The 17,392-nt window shown below is 44.7% G+C and overlaps 1 protein-coding gene across 1 annotated transcript in view; it reads right to left on the bottom strand.

Annotated features, from left to right (window-relative positions):
• Positions 1-16,939, bottom strand: part of Nrde2 (NRDE-2, necessary for RNA interference, domain containing) — a 34,441-nt gene extending 17,502 nt beyond the window's left edge. The window contains exons 1-5 of the mRNA XM_038337870.2: positions 16,765-16,939; positions 11,218-11,326; positions 10,014-10,247; positions 5,149-5,301; positions 135-585 (exon numbers count right to left, since the gene is read on the bottom strand). Coding sequence (XP_038193798.1) covers positions 135-585; positions 5,149-5,301; positions 10,014-10,247; positions 11,218-11,326; positions 16,765-16,828 — 1,011 coding nt within the window. The 5' untranslated portion in view covers positions 16,829-16,939. The remainder of the gene's footprint in view (positions 1-134; positions 586-5,148; positions 5,302-10,013; positions 10,248-11,217; positions 11,327-16,764) is intronic.
• Positions 16,940-17,392: the final 453 nt, after the last annotated feature.

The raw sequence follows: 17,392 nt of genomic DNA, 5'->3' as shown, positions 1-17,392 counted from the left end.
TGGGTTCAATCCCCAGTACCACCAGATGGATGCATGCATGCATGCATGGATGAATGGATGCTGCAGAGTAAATGGATCGGCTCCAAACCAGAATTACCATTTCACAGGAAGAGAGCCAGGACAGTGGCACTTACCTGGAAAGCTACAAAGGCCATCCATAGCTGCGTATCCCGAGGATTCTCCCGCACTTTTCTGTTGAACTCCTCCACTCTGGCCTTAAGAACAGCGCTCTCCCTGTCCTGCTGTGAGTCTGGCTGCTTTGGCTCTTGCTCTAGTGGACCCTGTCCTTGTAACCACTGTGTAGTTGACTGATCATAAATCCCCAGAGGATTCAGCCATGTTGCAACAGGAGTAGCCACATCCGCAGAGTCCTTCACTGGGATGAATGGGACTGGCTCAGAGGAGGGAGGCTCGGTGTTACCACACACAGCAATCCCCTCAGTGCGCATTAATCCCACATTCTTCTTGGTAAAATAGCGCTCCAGGTGCTTGTGTGCATGCTTCTTAACTGCAGAAGTCCCTTCCCAAGATATACACTGTTTCTTAGGATTAATGCCCAGGCAGGAGTCTCCTTTCCTCTTGTACCTGATTAGAAAAAGAGAACAGGCATTGAGGAAAAAATGTGTGTCCTGTTCCCTGTGTGCAGCTGAACGTCCTGAGACCTAATTCTTATGCATTCACCTTGAATAGACTAAAAGCCCCAAGAGATCAGCCATCAGCCTTACTCTGCCTGGCTTGACTTCTCCTTGTTCTTCAACCTGCTGGTAACACCTCTAAGGATTTAAGACTAAGCCTTCTAGATCTTAAGACTATATGTTTCTCTGTCACATACATTATATCACTTGCTTATCACAGCCTTATGTGACAGGCAAGGCAGGACGCCCATTCTTAAATGAGCGTCCTGACACCAGGAACCTGGAGCACCTGTCTGTCAGGTCAATTATTCCCCTTGCCAGTTCTATGCTATACCCTGCTTCAGGCTTCGGAGGGCAGCCTACAGTTTAAGATTCTTTCTTTTTAAGCGAGTCAAAGGAAATAGCATTTGGTTCTTTTCTACTCTAAAGGAAAAGAGATTGCTGGGCTCTAAAGTGTTTTTACAGAACACGCAGAGACTGACAAAACCTGTGTACAACTGTCAGCAAATGACCCAACTAAAAACAGGACAAGAGCCTTAACCAACATCTCACACAAGGAGACATAGAGGCAAAACGTGTATGAAACACTCAGTATCACTAGCCCTCCTGGAAATGCCCAAATAAACCAGGCTGGGGTACAGCACACACCCCAGGTGACTGAACCTTTCATGATGGACAGCATCAAATGCTGTGAGCACAGCTCTTAACTGTTGCTGGTGGGAATGTAAAGTGATGAGTGGGGAAAGGTATGGCAGTACCTTAAAAAACTAAACACATGGGCTGGAGAGATGGCTCAGCGGTTAAGAGCACTGCCTGCTGTTCCAGAGGTCCTGAGTTCAATTCCCAGCTACCACATAGTGGCTCACAACCCTCTATACTAAGATATAGCACCCTCTTCTGGCCTGTAGGCATATATGCAGACAGAGCACTGTATACATAATATATAATAAATAAATAAATCTTTAAAAAAGATAAAAACTAAACACACACACACCCTGTGACCTGGCAATTCTATTCCAAGGTATTTGCCCAAAAGAAAATAAACCACATGTCTACACAAAGACTTGTACTCAAATATTCTCAGCAGCTAAAGACTGGAAAGAACCCAGGTGGCCATCAATAGAAGAACTCATAACAAGTAGCAGTAACATCATAAAATAGAATAATATATGAGACAAACTTCTGACAAATGCCACATGTTAGATTTCAGAAACACCATGCTGAGTGAAAAAAGCCAGGCACAGGAGCGTACATGCTGTGTAATCCCACTTACAGCATTCTAGGCAGACAAGACCAACAGAAGATGAGAATCACGACAGCAGCAAACACTGCTCACCCACCCATGGGGTGTGAGCTACCTGGAGGAGCACGAAGAGCTGTGTGGGTGTCACAGAGACCACGGTTACACAGGTGCAGGTGCTCATCAACACGCAAGACTAGAGATTAACTGCACATGAATTTAGACCAAAGAAAAGCCCTAAAAAGCTACTGAAGTCTAGTTACTAATATGCATACTTAGGAGACAGTGTACTGTCTGTGGCTCATTTTGAAATGTATCAAAACCTTAGATGGGTTGATGGACAGGCGAGACAGGAGGCAAGCGTGAGCAGGATCAGAGGCAGAATGTTGGAGGCATATACTAGTATAAAATCCTTCCTATTTTTGCCATGTATGTGAAATTCTGCAAAATAAAATGCCATGTAGAAAGAAAAGGACAGGGGAGAGATGCCACCACCTTGTCAGCTACAAGACACCCGAGCAAGCCTGGGCTTTCCCGCCTCCTTGCCTTCTCCACTGCCAACAGCTGCCTTTTCTGTGCGCCTTTCCCTCCATCACTGCTCCAGTGATGAGAATCCTAATTCAGGGAAATATTTTCTCAAACACACGAGTTCTCCTAAATCTAGCCAAGGTCTGAACACCATGATAGCAAATCTTGTGTAGTAAAGTAATTAGATTGAAAAACCCAGTGTTGGGGCTGGAGAGATGGCTCAGTGGTTAAGAGTACTGACTGCTCTTCCAGAGGACCCGGGTTCAATTCCCAGCACCCACATGGCAGTTTACAACTGTCTTATAACTACAGTTCCAGGGATCTGACACCTTCACACCAATGCACATAAAATAAAGTTAAATAAACCATAAAAATATTTTTTTTAAAAAAAAAAAAGAAAAACCCAGTGTTATCCAAAAGAAAAGGTTTGTAGGAAGGCGGAATTATCATGGAATTCCATGCAGAGCAACTTGATCAGCAGAGCTAGAAGATCACGGCCACAGGCAGCCATGACGAGATCCTGAAGGAACAGACTCTTCAGTTCCAAAGGACAAACTGGGGGGGTTGGGGGACTGAACATAGCTCAGCGGTTAAGAGCACTGGCTACTCTTCCAGAAGACCTGAGTTTGATTCCCAGCACCCACATGGTATAGCTCACAATCATCTGTAGTTCAAGTCCCAGAGGATCTGACACCTTCTTCTAGCCTCCATGGGCACTGCACACACATGGTGCACAGATACACATGAACATAAAACACCCTTACACATAGAATAAAACTAAAAATAAATAACAAAGTAATGGAGACGTGAAGGAAAATAAAGTCCCACTGTTTATAGATACCTATTTCTGGATACGGCTGTATGTACACATCCTTTTAAAAGCTATCAAAGCTATCATATAGCTCTGAACCTTCCCCACTGCTTTTATGCTCTTCAACACAATTACTCTTCAAGAATTTTTTTTTCTTTTTCTTTCATGGGTGCTGGAAATTGAATCAGGGACCTCTGGAAGAGCAGCCAGCGCTCTTAACCACTGAGCCATCTCTCCAGCCCCTTAAAGACTACAACTTTTAATTACATTTATTTATGTGTTGTATGTACGAGTATTCTGTGTGCAAGCACATCTGTACACCAGAAGAGGGCATCAGACTCCATTACAAATAGTTGTGAGCCACCATATTGCAACCATTCCCTGGTTGCAGGGAATTGAACACAGGACCTAACCGCTGAGCCATCTCTTCAATCCCTAATTACATTTGCGGGGAGGTGCATGTCACAGTGACCCATGGAGGTCAGTGGGAAGTGGGTCTCTCCTTCCACCACGTGGGTCCTGAGCCTCTAACTCAGGTTGTCAGACTTGGTGGCAAGGACCTTTACCTGCTGAGTCGTCTACTAGACCCAAGAATATAGTTTTTATTGCCTTTAAACTGTATGGCTGAAGCATAATTTAACACTTCCATACTGTTCAATATTAGAGTACATCTCATTTATCAATTGTCCAAGAATCTTGAGTTGAGTAAAACTTAGTATGTAATTAAGGCAATGTTACCCCCAATGAAGGTATGTTTCCTATAAGATCCTTATCAAATCACCTACTGGCTCCCCTTGACCCCAGAAGCTGGTACCTACACTCAAACGTAAGAATTTCAATGAATGACATTAATTCAAATGAATCCAGCACAAATAAATAAACTAGATAGGTAGGGAGGGTGTAGGAAGAAGAGGTAAACAAACACAGCCCCATATATTAGAATGGAGGACACCGGCAGGACAGCTCCTCAAGATGAGGGAGACATGAGTACACAGAGATGCAGTCACACACTGGAGGCTGAAATCTACCCAGCCTGGGCCAGAGGGCATTCAGAACAGACATCAAACAAACGAAAAGAAAACTGAATGCCAAGGTCTCAGAGTTTAAATCCCAGGGTCAATACCTTGGGTCTTTAAAACCTGGGAACTGGGAGCAGGGGTCGCACCTTCCTTCTTTATGTACCAAGACCTACAAAGTCCTAACTATCTACAGGGAGTCAGTAAACACTCAAATTTTGTTTCATTGTTGCTGTTCTTTGGGGGCAGCAGTCCCCTTAGACTGACAATCATCCCTTAGCCTCACAAGTAGCTGGATTAAAGGAATGCACCACCCTGCATATTTTTTTCAAATATGTTTTATAGATTACAAGAAAGAGTTCTAACCATTACTGAAGCAAAATGCCACCCCCTACTTTTATGACTCTCTGCTGGTGTCTACTAGAAATAATGTGACAAAGGCATTACCATCAAATGTCATTTGTTAAATGGCATATGTGTGGGCCTGAATAAATAAATAAAAATGATCTTGCCACTTTCTCATATGGCACATAGATCAGACCAAATAGTTCCTGGATACCCTACCAAAGTTAATTATTATATGGTATTTTTAGATTTATTCCTGAACAAACATTTATTGAACACCCACTCGGCCAGGCACTATGCTATGTGCCAGGGATAAAATTAACCCAAAATGACCTTCCAGCTAAAGCATTCATTTTAAAAAACAGAAGGGACGTGTGCCTTTACAACTCGACAATGGGTAAAACACAACAGAATCCGTGAGAGAAAGACAGACAGACAGTACTGAGAGAGCCAAAGGAGGAAGATGTTACTTCTAATAGAAAAAAGAAGAGGAGGAGGAGGAGGAGAGAGAGAGAGAGAGAGAGAGAGAGACCCCAACCAACCGACCAAGCAAACCAGGGATACAATACTTACCTTGCTATATCCCCTCGGTAAAGAGATTTGTACTCCCAGTTGGCAGGATCTGGTTTCCTATCTGTCATGAAGACCTCTGCCAGAGTCTGATTGTCTTCCAGCCAAATGGAGCGGTGTCCAGCAACAGCAGCACCAACAGCGTCACTCCCCTGACTATCAGACAAAGAAGGGAAAGGAAATTTAAAACTATTGTGGAAACATTTGGCATCCTCAGAAATACGCAGGCTAAAGCTGCCAAACCCTCATGACATCAAACGCACCCAGGTACACACATAACCACACCATCAATGAAGAGGGCTTTCTCTATGGGAAGGGCTCAAAAATGAGGCCACACCTACAACCACAAAATGATACTTGATCAAGAAGAGAAGCCATCTGAGTAAGCACCCTGAAGGATACAGGCATTCCTTTGAAAGATTTCATTTCAGCCAGATCTGGCAGCCCAGGCCTATACAGTCCAGGTACTCATAAGGCTGAGGAAAGAGGATAGTAAGCTCTAGGCCTGCTGGGCAACTTAGTAAAATGCTGTCTTAAAACAAAAACAAAACAAAAAAATACAAAAAGAGAAAGAAGTCCAGCTTACTGGTCCTAGGCAGGAAGTCCTGGGAAATAAACAAGTAAATGTATACAAATATTTAAATGCCTATAACTATTGTCTTAGATACTTTCCTATTGTTGTGAAGAGACACCATGACCAGGGCAACTTATAAAAGAAAGAGTCTGCTGGGGACTTAGAGTTTCCGAAGGTTAGAGTCCATGACTATCATGGCAGGGAGCATGGCATTGGGGCAGTAGCTGAGACTTTACAACTTGAGACAACAACCATGAGGCAGAGAAAAAGAACTAACTGTTCATGGTGGGGTTTTTGAAACTCAAAGCCCTCCCCCAGCAACACAAGTCAAAGCTTCTAATCCTCCCCAATTTCACCTACTGGGAACAAAGAAAATGCAAGCCTGTGGAGACCATTCCCATTCAAACCATGACAACTGCAAATGCATTTCCTAAACAAGGCCTGGGGAAAACTATTCCTGCTCTAAGACACTGTAGAGCACTGGGCAAAGGACACAACCACCTGGCCCAAGGGGACAAGACTTTACATTAAAGTGCACTGCCCTTACCTCACCTAACTTATTTTAAAAGTCTTCAAACATTTTATTACAAGTGAATACTTTTAAAAAATGCAGGTGGTGGTTTTAATAGGAACGGCCCCCACTGACGTGTGTTTGAAGGCTTGGCCATGGGGAGTGACACTATTAGGAGGTGTGGCCTTGTGGAAAAAAGTGTGTCACTGTGGGGGTGGACTTTGAGGTCTCATATATGCTCCAGTCACACCCAGTTCACCTCCTGTTGCCCGCAGATCAAGATGTAAACCCTTAGCTCCTTCTCGAGCACCATGTCTGCCTGCACGCCACCATGTCCCACCATGATGATAATGAATTAAACCTCTCAAACTATAAGCCAGTCCCAATTAAATGTCTTCTTTATAAGAGCTGCTGTGGGCATGATGTCTCTCCACAGCAATAGAAACCCTAAGACATGCCATGACTTGCTGCATCTCCAGTATGGCTCTGGCATGGTCTCAGATTCTTCATCTAAGCGTTGTGTACATCCGGGCCTCCTACAGAAAGAGCAGAATGGCGAGAGCTCCCAGTAAGATAAGACCCTGATTGTCTCTTGAACTGACACGAATGAATGAAGTACGTCCGAGGAGTGAAGAGCAGAAAGCAAGGTTTTCTGGCCTCTAACATCCTTTTACCTCTGTAGAAATAAATTCATAAGGCTACAAGTTTTTTTTTCTTTTTTTCTTTCTTTTTTTGGTTTTTTGAGACAGGGTTTCACTGTAGCTTTTGGAGCCTATCCTGGAACTAGCTCTTGTAGCCCAGTCTGGCCTCGAACTCACAGAAATCCACCTGCCTCTCCTCTGCCTCCTGAGTGCTGGGATTAAAGGCGTGCAACACCACCTTTTGTAGCTCTGCCCAGGCACAGTTAAAGATCCTGGAGACTCCTAGGTCCTTCGAGGCAGGCGATATAAGGGAATGGTAATTTAGGGACATAAAATAACTACTCACTAAATAACTGTTGAATGGCAAGCCTTGAGTTAAAACACATAGTGAAGGAAATTACAACTGCCTGCAGGACAGCTGTGGGATTTCTCTACAGAACCCTAAAGGGCAACAGAAGGAGGGCAGGCCTGTTGGAAACAAGCAAATACATATACAAAAGAAGGAACTTTAACCACAGAGGACACACAAAGGGAGGTAACAGCCGCCTCTGGGGAGGAAGTAAGCACTTGGCTCTCCCTAGGGAGGACTGGAGCTAGAAGAGGGATGAGGGGTGTGGTTTCAGCTGTGCACAAGATGCTGCTGCCACACTGTGCTAAAGAGCTCACCCCAGGAAACAAAGGTCAATTAGTGGTTGTCACCTCTGGGGAATTTGTCCCTTGATCCCCTGAAGTAGAGTCCCACATGGTGTGCCACCCTCCATGAACCTACTTTCCTGACATCATGGAAAATCATTCACAACTCACTAATATCTTAGTCCTTACTGTATGGAAACAAACACTTCTCCCAACTCAGCTTTCCCAGAACCAAACTAAAGAAGTTAGTAAGAATACAAAAGCGTAAGATTAAAACAATCTTTTATCTTAATAAAATTATTCAATAAAATGACCTAAAAGAAATGTACCAGGGAAATGGGTATAGCCCAGTGAGTAAAATGCTTGCTGCAAACACACGAAACCCAATTGCAGGTCCCCAGCACCCACAAAAAACACTGGTCACAGCAGTACACTCCTCTAGCCCCAGTGCAGGGACAGGAGAGCCCCTGAAGCTCACTGGTCAGACAGTCCAGCTGGTCAGTGAGCTCCAGGTTCTGTGAGAGACCTCTCTCTAAGGATAAAGAGGACAGCGATCCAACAGGAAACCCAGCATGCACCTCTAGCCTTCTCACACGAGAACAACAGCAATGTTATCAGGAGCTGAAGCTGGATGTGGCGTGCACGCCTGTGAGATTCGGCTTAGCAGATAAGGGCAAGAGTTCTAGCCAGCCTGGGCTACATGAGACCAAGTCTCAAAAATTACCAACTACAACAACAAACGTGCTGTGAAGACTTTCTTGGACATGGTCCATCAACGGCTGAAATTAACCACCTTCAAGTTCTCATGGTAGCTGCATGGTCTTAGGAAATCTGTTAAAATCGCTTTTCCCCAGCTCTAGGAAAGAGAAATGAAAGTTTCTGGAAGCTACAATACAGTAGCTCAATCTAAAGACATTAAATTTTAAAACTGTTAAAAAGTAGTAGGGCTGGAAGATGCTCGAGGGTTAAGAGCACTGGCTGCTCTTGCAGAGGACCTGGGTTTGCTACCCAGCACCCACATGGCAGCTCACAACCATCTGTAACTCCAGTTCCAAGGGATCTAACACCTCTTCTGACCTCCACAGGTATCAGGCACACATGTGGTGCAAATACAGAAGTGCAGGCAAAACATTCTCACACATAAAATTAAAAAGAAACCTGGCTCTCTAGCATCAGCAGGGCTCCCAAGCACACAACAAAAGTAAACAATCCCCAAAGATGCAAAAATCTCAATGGCATTACATTCTTAATGGGTGCCATTGAGGAAAAAACTGTCATTTCTCTTATAAAACACACAAGAAGGGGCTGCAGAGATAGCCCAGTGGTTGAGAGCATTGGCTGCTCTTCCAGAGGTCCCAGGTTCAATTCCCAGCACCCACATGATATGACAGTTCACACCTGTCTGTAACTCCAGTTCCAGGAGATCTGATGCCAAGATGCCAATGCACATAAAATAAAGTTAAAATAAAGTTAAATAAATGTTTAAACACACATACACACACAAGAAGAAAGGATTAAATAATAAATCAGGGAGTGTGATAGTTCACACTGATTATCGAGTCAGACAACTGTACGGGATCATCGAGATGATCTGGGTAGCCTCTAGAAATACCTGGCAGCCATTTTCTTGACCAGGTTCACCAAGGTGGAAAGAATTCGCCCGAAAACTGAACTGCACTGTTTCATGGCCTGAGCCCTGGACCCAAGGAAAGGGAGCAAGAGAGCCAAGCAGGAGCAGGCATCTCCCTCTTCCTTCTGATGCAACCTGACCTCAGCTCCCGTTGCCATGATCTCCCTGCCACCAGGGGCTACACTCTAGACTGTGAGCAGGAATAAACTGTTCCTCCTTTAGTTGCTTGGTTAGGGTATTTTATCTAAACAGGCCAGCACCTGATCCAGGTGCCTTCACACATACCACCTAATATCCATCTCAACAGAGCAGGATATTCACCTAAGCAGAGGGAAAGCAATGTTGAGCACCCACACTGTTCCAGGTAGGACTTGAACACCTTGCTCAAAGTAGAAAGCAGAGAAGGGAATGGAGATAAATAAAGGCCGTAAGGAAGGGAATACTGTGGTCATCAACAGAGTTTCCAGAGAAACATGAAATACGAAAAGGAAAGGACAAAAGTCGTAATTTAAAAACTGGGTTAACTTTAACCGAAAAGGAAGTAGTGCATGTGTGTACACAGGAATAACTGAACACACCCAGGTGAGGGACGCAGAACTTCTCTGCCCTCTCTAAGTGTGGAACCTACCACTCCACGGGCAGTACAACAATGCATGGCACATATGCCACGTCCCAGAATCAAGCCAGGTTTGGTGGCACCTGCCAATAATCCCACCACTTGAGAGAAACAGTCGGATCAGGAGTTCAAGGCTGGTCTCTGCTCCACGGTAGGCCTCTCTTTTGATCAACTGATTGAATCATTCAAAAGTCTAACTGTGGCAATAATCAAGAAAGAACTATCGCAATTAAAACACCACTGTATCTGAAAGCAGCGCCCACCTGGGTTTCTCAGATTCCTTCTGACTGTCCTTGATGCTTCTGGAAGACCTGTCCTTCCCAGAATCTGTGTCTGACTCAGACCCACCGCTGCTCGACTGGTCGTGTCTCCTCTTAGCTTTCTTGCGGTGCTGATGTTTCCTCTTCTTCTTCTTCTCTTTCTTCCTTTTTCTGCTGACCTGGGTGGCTGTTCTGCTAGTGTCACTCTCACCAGAGAGCTCTGACCTCAGAGGACTCCTGTGGAAAAATCAACTTTGGGATGACTTTCAAGAGAGAAGTCGGAGGAAATCACACACAGGTAAAGAATGTGCAAAAACCACAAATGCTGACACGCTCACCACTAGCTCACACACTACACAATACCTTCCTGGGTTAAACTCACCTTAGAGACTTAGGATGGAACCCAAAGTCAAATCAGGCGAGGACACCATCCTAACGCCTTACACCTGTGCTTTCCTATGTGCACGGCTTTCACGGAAAAAGCGACCTACCAGTCCCTCTAGCAAACTGTCTGGCAGCATTACTAGGGATTGCTACTATCCCAGCGGACATCCTAGAGGGCAAAAGGTTTAACTGTGGTCCTTCTTTGTAAAGGTGACAATAGCTCTTCTTCCTCAGAACTGTACCAATTACAAACTCCATCCTGGTCATCACCCATCATTTCCAGGGGCTTTCCGTGTATGTGGAGTATGAATGATGTCTTCACCATGCTAATGAGGCTATCTAGTCTATAACTATGAACGTACATTTTTCAGTTCAACGATACACAAAGCCTTCCTTCACAGCCACGGAAGATGTGTGTCATCTAGATCCCCAATGAGCTTAGGAGACTTTAGCCTCTGTTACCTTATATCAGCTATTTTTATCTAAATGTTGAAAATGAAACTAAAGAAATACCCAAATTAACAATATTCTTAAGGTCACTAATGAGGTCAATGAAGTTACTGGAGAGTCACAATGATGCCATTTCCCTCATGGCCTAATTATAGGCACTAACTGTGTCATGCACTTTTGTCACTGCTACACAAAGGCGGGGGTGGGGCACAGAGCTCACAGGATTAGTTAAGTGAGGGAAGATGGTCACGGGTCCCCTGGACACTGAGCAAAAGGACAAACTCTTATCAGTTCTTTCATCTCAGGGTTTTCTTGGGAGCATCACTGGGGCTATGAGCAGTTCACAAGGCTAAATCCACCTGTCAAACAATACCTTGTCAGTGGTGACCCTTCAGCAGCAAGGGCTGTGACCTCTTCAGTTCGTTGGCTCAGAGACGTTAGATTCCCAACACAAAAGCTTGGGTTGCTCAGCCAGTCTAATTCTGCACATGCAAGAGAGAGAGAAGATGAATGACATTAGTGCCATGGGCCTTCTGGACCAGGAAACCACACATCCTATCTGCTGCATCCATAATTGGGCAGTCCACAGAACCGAGTGGAATCCATGGAACTTTTATTTCACAGGGCACGCTTTAACACATTCTAAAATATTTAAGATTGAAACGCTCTTCCAATATTGGGCTGTGGCTTAAACAAAAACCACACACCCAACGTGGCCTAAAAGACATCAAGAGCGCACACACTCTACCCACTGTCTAATGGGTCTGAACATGTCAACGCAGCTGGTCTCGGAAAGTCAGTACTCGCTTTCAACCACGTGGGTCCCAGGAATCGAACTTGCTGCACCATCTCTCCAGCCCTCAAATTCCATTTGGAAACTCCTAAAAGTTAGGAAACCAGCCGTCCATGGCAGCATATGCCTGGAACCCAGCATGTGGGAGGCAGAAACAAGGGCCATGAGCTCAAGCCCATTCTGAGCTACAGCATGCAGCCCCGCTCTGTAACATGGCAAGATCCTGTTTCCAAAACAGGAAAAGTTCACACGCTTACCAGCAGGAGAAAGAACGCACCGCTCAAGAAACACTCCATGTTCTACACTAGCGTAGTCAAGAGCAAACCTTTTCTTACAACAATATTCTTTGGAAATAAAAATAAAAGGGCCAGGCATGATGGCATACACTTTTAATCCCAACACTCAGGAGACAGAGGCAGTGGGATCTCTGAGTCCGAGGCCAGCCTGGTCTACAGAGTCAGTTCCACAACAGCAGCAGCCAGAGCTACAAAGAAACCCTGTCTCCAAAAAAAAAAAAAAAAAAAAAAAAAAAAAAAAAAAAAAAAAAAAAACCACCAAACAAACAAAAGTCCCACAAAATGTCAAACTTTAGTACTAAAATGTATAAATATTAATAATGATTACGTCTGAGTAGTATGATTAAATGTTTAAAAACTTTGGCTTATCTACAATTTCTAACTTCTTTTTTTAATGATTTATTTATTTTATGTGCATTGGCATCTTGCCTATATGTATGTCTGTGTGAGGGTGTCAAATCCTCTGAAGCTGCAGTTATAGACAACTGTGAGCTGCCATGTGGGTGCTGGGAATTGAACCTGGATCTTCTCAGAAAGCAATCAGTGCTCCTAACCACTGAGCCATCTCTCCAGATCCCCACTTCCTTTAAAATAATCTTTATTGCATTATTTATTTAGTAGAAGGGTCAGCTTTTTTATGAGTCAGTTCTTTCCAACATGTAGGGCCAGGAGATTGGACTCTGGTCATTAGACCTGGCGACAAACGCCTTCACCAGTACAGCCATCTCTGTCCCTCAACTTCTTATGAACTGTTCCTACATTCCCTAATTTATACCTCTACAGAGTCCCTTCTAACTTTCTAAATCGTAACTGTGGAGGAAGGAAGAAAGCATGGATGGCACACAGAAGAATCCTCAGAACAGTCTGTGTGATCTCCTACTCCTTCTCTGCCCGCCCATGCCCTGGCCCCCCCTCACAGCATCACTTGCCTACCCCGTCTCAGCTGATCTGCCTGTGTGGAGCGTATTTCCTATGAAGAAATTCATCGCGATGTGGCGTTCTGTAACTGGCTTTTTCCACTTTCTGGTTTGCAAGGTTCATTCAAACTACAGCCATGCATCATTACTGCCGAATACACGGCGCCACTCGTGTCTGTCCATCAGCCGGCAGGCACGAGCTATTTCTGTTCTGTGGCTATTTCAACCATGCTTCTAAGAGCATATATGTACAAGTTCTCCATGAGTGCTTTCATTTTTCCTGAGTGGATATTTAGACAAGTGCTGGATCAGATCATAAAACCACGTTAGCATTCCAAGGAACTGCCAGACTGTATTTTACCAAACAGCTGCATCATCCGGTTCCCAAGAGCAGCACACAAGGAGTCCATTTCTAGGCATCTAACCAACACTTCTGCTGGTTTCCCATTGCCATTAGCCTAGCAGGTGGATTACTTCACTGTGGCTTTGTCTCCACTTCCCTTATGACAATAACGTCAACATCTCTTCACTTACATATGGGTCATTCATGGATCGTCTCTGAAGAAATAGCTATTCAAATCCTTTACCTGTTTTTAAATAGGGTCCTCTTAGTACTGAGTTCCACAGGTTCTTTATATATTCTGGACTCTAGTCCCTCATGGAACTGCATGTAATGAAAAGAGACAGGCAGCATGCAAGCTCGGGAAGATGGGTGCTTTGCCTAACTCACTGCCAAGTTTCCAGCAACTAAGGCAATACTTGGCATATAGCAGGTGTTCAACAAATATCTGTAGGAAAGAGAGAAATAAGGACAGGAAGATTCCAAAGAAGAAAGGGAATATTAAAAAGCACAGGGAAAAAGGAAGGAGGAAAAACTAATGGAAGTATCCACAGTACATCAACACCGGGACAAGCACGTATGGCCTTTCCATCTTTCAAATCTCAACAGGCCAGCTCTAGGGAAGTACTATACCAGTATTTACGTGGAAATAGCGCTGGAAGGGAGTAAGTCCTCTGTAAGGTCCTACCTAGTACTGCTAACCAACGGCTCACGCACTCTTTCTCCTCCTGTCTCCATGTCCTTTCTGAGACTGGTTCCTTTCCCTTGGGCCTCATTCCTGGCACGAGCTAGGTAAAAATAGTCCTTGTTGCTCACTGAGATCAGAACATTTCCACGGCAATCAGAGTCCATCATAAACAAAGGAAAAGTGGGAAAAACGGAACAAATAGTGTGCAGGAGAGATGTTCTCAGAGCATCCGGTGGACGTCACACCATCAACACTCTAACAGGGATGGCAGGAGAAGAGATGTAAAGAAACACAAGCCTCGGCACAGAAATCTCAGGTTAGAACTTGCCTGGCAACATACTTGCATATACACACAGGTAAGAAAGGAAGAGAGGGAAATATCCTACACAAAAGCCACTTGTGCCTCCTGCCTACCTGCTGGTGGGACCCTCGGGCCCTACCCCTTCAGGGAAACCTGGCAGAAGCAAGGTGAGGGTCCATCACCAAGCACTCAACACTGACATGTCTCTGTGCAGAGTTTACCATGGCACCCTCCTTCTCCGTCACTACTGGAAATGCCTTTGCTCAGTTCCACCACAGCAGAGGAGCAAACCGACATGAATAAGCTTGAGCTTTAAGAACAGGTCTCCAATTGCAACTGGATAACATATCCAAGGTCAACATCCATGTCTGCAGAGTAGTACTGGCTTCTAGTCTGTCTAAGTGGCCTCAGAGGTGAGTGGCCACCCCTCCAGGGTGACCTTTCAAACAGCATTTCTAGGGCAGATGATACAACTACATTAGAAAGGATATTAAGATGTTTGCTCTTTTAAGAATAAGCCAAGCCCTTCGTTTGCTCAGAACCCCCATTTTTCAGCAAAGAAGCTGGGAGCACAAACTCACTTATACAGAAAGCATCAGCAAACAGAGCTGAGAATGGCATACAAGATGGCCCCGGTAGATGCTTTCCTGGGAGTTGAACTACCCTATGAGGCAGCCCAGCAACTGCAAAGATGATGTTTAAATTACAATACCCCCAGCACTGCAATAAAAAAAAATATAGTTCATAATGCAAGTTCTAGAATCAGGAGAACCTGTGTTCCTTCTTTCGTTCATTTAAGAAAATTACAAGTTGGAGGCTAGTCTGGGTTCCACAGTGAGTCCCTGTCACAGGAAAATAAAAGACATCATTACCACAAAATCATTAGGTAAAACTGTGATGGAGAAGCTGGAGAGATGGTTCAGTGGTTAAGAGCACTGGCTGCTCTTCAGAGGACCCAGGTTTAATTTCCAGCACCCCCGTGGAGACACAGCCATCTGTAACTTAAGTCCAGGGGAGCTGATGCCCTCAGATGGCCTCCGAGAGCACTGGGCATGAATACAGTACACAGATATACACGCAGACCAATAAAAAAACTTTAAAAGTTTGATTGGTGGGCAACTTCCCAAGAGATAAGAGTTGGGAACATATGAATTCACTGGGCATTCTTAATAGCATTGAAATCAAAGACTGGATCCTCCTAAAATGATTTAATATTATTTGTGCAGCACTCCAAACACGCTATCTTCAACAACAAATTATACCTACATTTCATCGGGTCTTTAGATCTAATCATTAGTTTACAGGAAATAACAGGATCAAGAAGAGTGTTATATGAAGATTGGGTGGGAAACATCCTCAGGACAAACAACCAGTTTCCTCAACAAATAAATCACCTGAGAAAATAGGAGAGCATGAAAATTGTTTTTGAATGGAAGAGAACTAAGGGTTACACGAGGAAAATGCAGTGTGCCCGGCATGGGGGCACTGGCCTTCAATCCCAATGCTAAGGAGGCAGATCTCTGGGAGTTCCAGGCCAGCCAGGGCTACACAGTGAGACCCTGAGTAGAAAAGAAAAATACAATGAGGATTCTGACTTCTCTTGGATCCTCACAAGCAAACCAACTGTAAAACATTGAGACAAATCTGAAAAAGCTAAACAGTGACTTGTAGCTATATGATGCATCAATACAGTTAATTTTCTTGTTGTTTTTGGCTTTTAAGAGAGGGTCTCTATATATAACTCCAGCTGTCCTGGAACTCTCTATGTACAGACTAAGCAGGCCTTGAACACAAAGAAATCCACCTTCCTCTGCCTCCCAAACGCTGGGATCAAAGGCGTGTGCCCTTCAAACCGGATCTTACACTTTCAGTATTAAATATATTTTATGCACCTAAACACCAGTTAATTTCATTATGATAGTTGGGTTTACATTTATCTAAATAAGTAGTATGCTTCTCTTCCACAGGCCTTTGAAGGTCCCTGAATGCTCTTATCTGTCCGAATCCTACCCATCCCAAAGTCAACGCTTACAAAACCTTGGAACGTTCCATTCTATGATGTTGCTAATTGTGGCTCATCTATGACATCTGCAGCATTCAACTTTATACTGTGTGGGTTTTGCTTCATTTATGCAACACGGTGCATTATCCGTCCACATACTCTGTACACTCTGAACATTTCTGTATTTTTGGATCTGTGCTGACAAGTGCTACAACGAAGTCTCGGACTTTGTTGAGGGTTACAGTTTAGGAAAGAGAAACCAGAATTACACTAGCCACAATTACAAGTGTTTGAAGTGGGTTTCTCTGTGCAATGGGGTTGTACCATTGCAGCTTCTAGGAGAATGAGGTCCAAAAATATGGTAAGCCCCATAGTCTTGGTTAACCCTTCCCTAACTAGACCACCTTAGTGCCTGAAAGAGCCTCTGGCTCCACACTTCGGACCCAGAAGGCTTTGCACCGCCGCGGAGAACTCTGGGATACAAATGGATAAACAAATCCGAGACAACGGCCAAAGACCCGGGCCCGGAAAAAATGCCATTAATATCATCGGTTGTCTCGTTCGACTCTCTTTGGATGCTTACCTTTCCTGGATGCCCCACCACCGGAGGCCTCACTTACGTCCGCAAAGGCCGGGAACAGCGCCATGTTCACAGGCCGCACCACCACTCCCTCCACAGAAATGGCGCCGGCTGAAGCGCTCTGGTTGGAGGACTCTGTCCCGCCATGCACTCTGGGAAATGTAGTCTTTCCTGAACTCCGCCGGGGCTTCACCCCTGGGCAAGGCGGGGCTGAGACCCGCCGGGTGGAGAGGGAAGGTGGGGAAAGGGTGAGGGCATGGAAGGACAGTTTCCGGGTAGTTAGTGCCCAAGCCTTCAGTGAAAGCTGGAAAAGCAGGAACCGGAAGCGGAAGTTCAGAGAAAAAAAGAAACGTGGAAACTGGAATTCCAAATCAACCTCTAAACTCATACTGCTACTGTGTGTGTGTGTGTGTGTGTGTGTGTGTGTGTGTGTGTGTGTGTGTGTGTGTGTGTGTGTGTGTGTGTGTCCGCGCGCGCGCATATAAATGTGCATGTTTCATTGTTTTACCCATGGAAAGCACTTAAGAAAGTTAGCTTTAAACTGGGCATGACGGCACATGCCTTTAATCCCCACTTTCAGGAGGCAGAGGCAAGTGAATCTCCATGAGTTCGAGGCTAACCTGGTCTACAT

The sequence above is a fragment of the Arvicola amphibius genome, chromosome 7, assembly GCF_903992535.2.
Source record: "Arvicola amphibius chromosome 7, mArvAmp1.2, whole genome shotgun sequence".
Classification (NCBI taxonomy): Eukaryota; Metazoa; Chordata; class Mammalia; order Rodentia; family Cricetidae; genus Arvicola; species Arvicola amphibius.
Note: the sequence above shows the minus strand (reverse complement) of the source record. Positions and strands in the feature narration are given on the sequence as shown.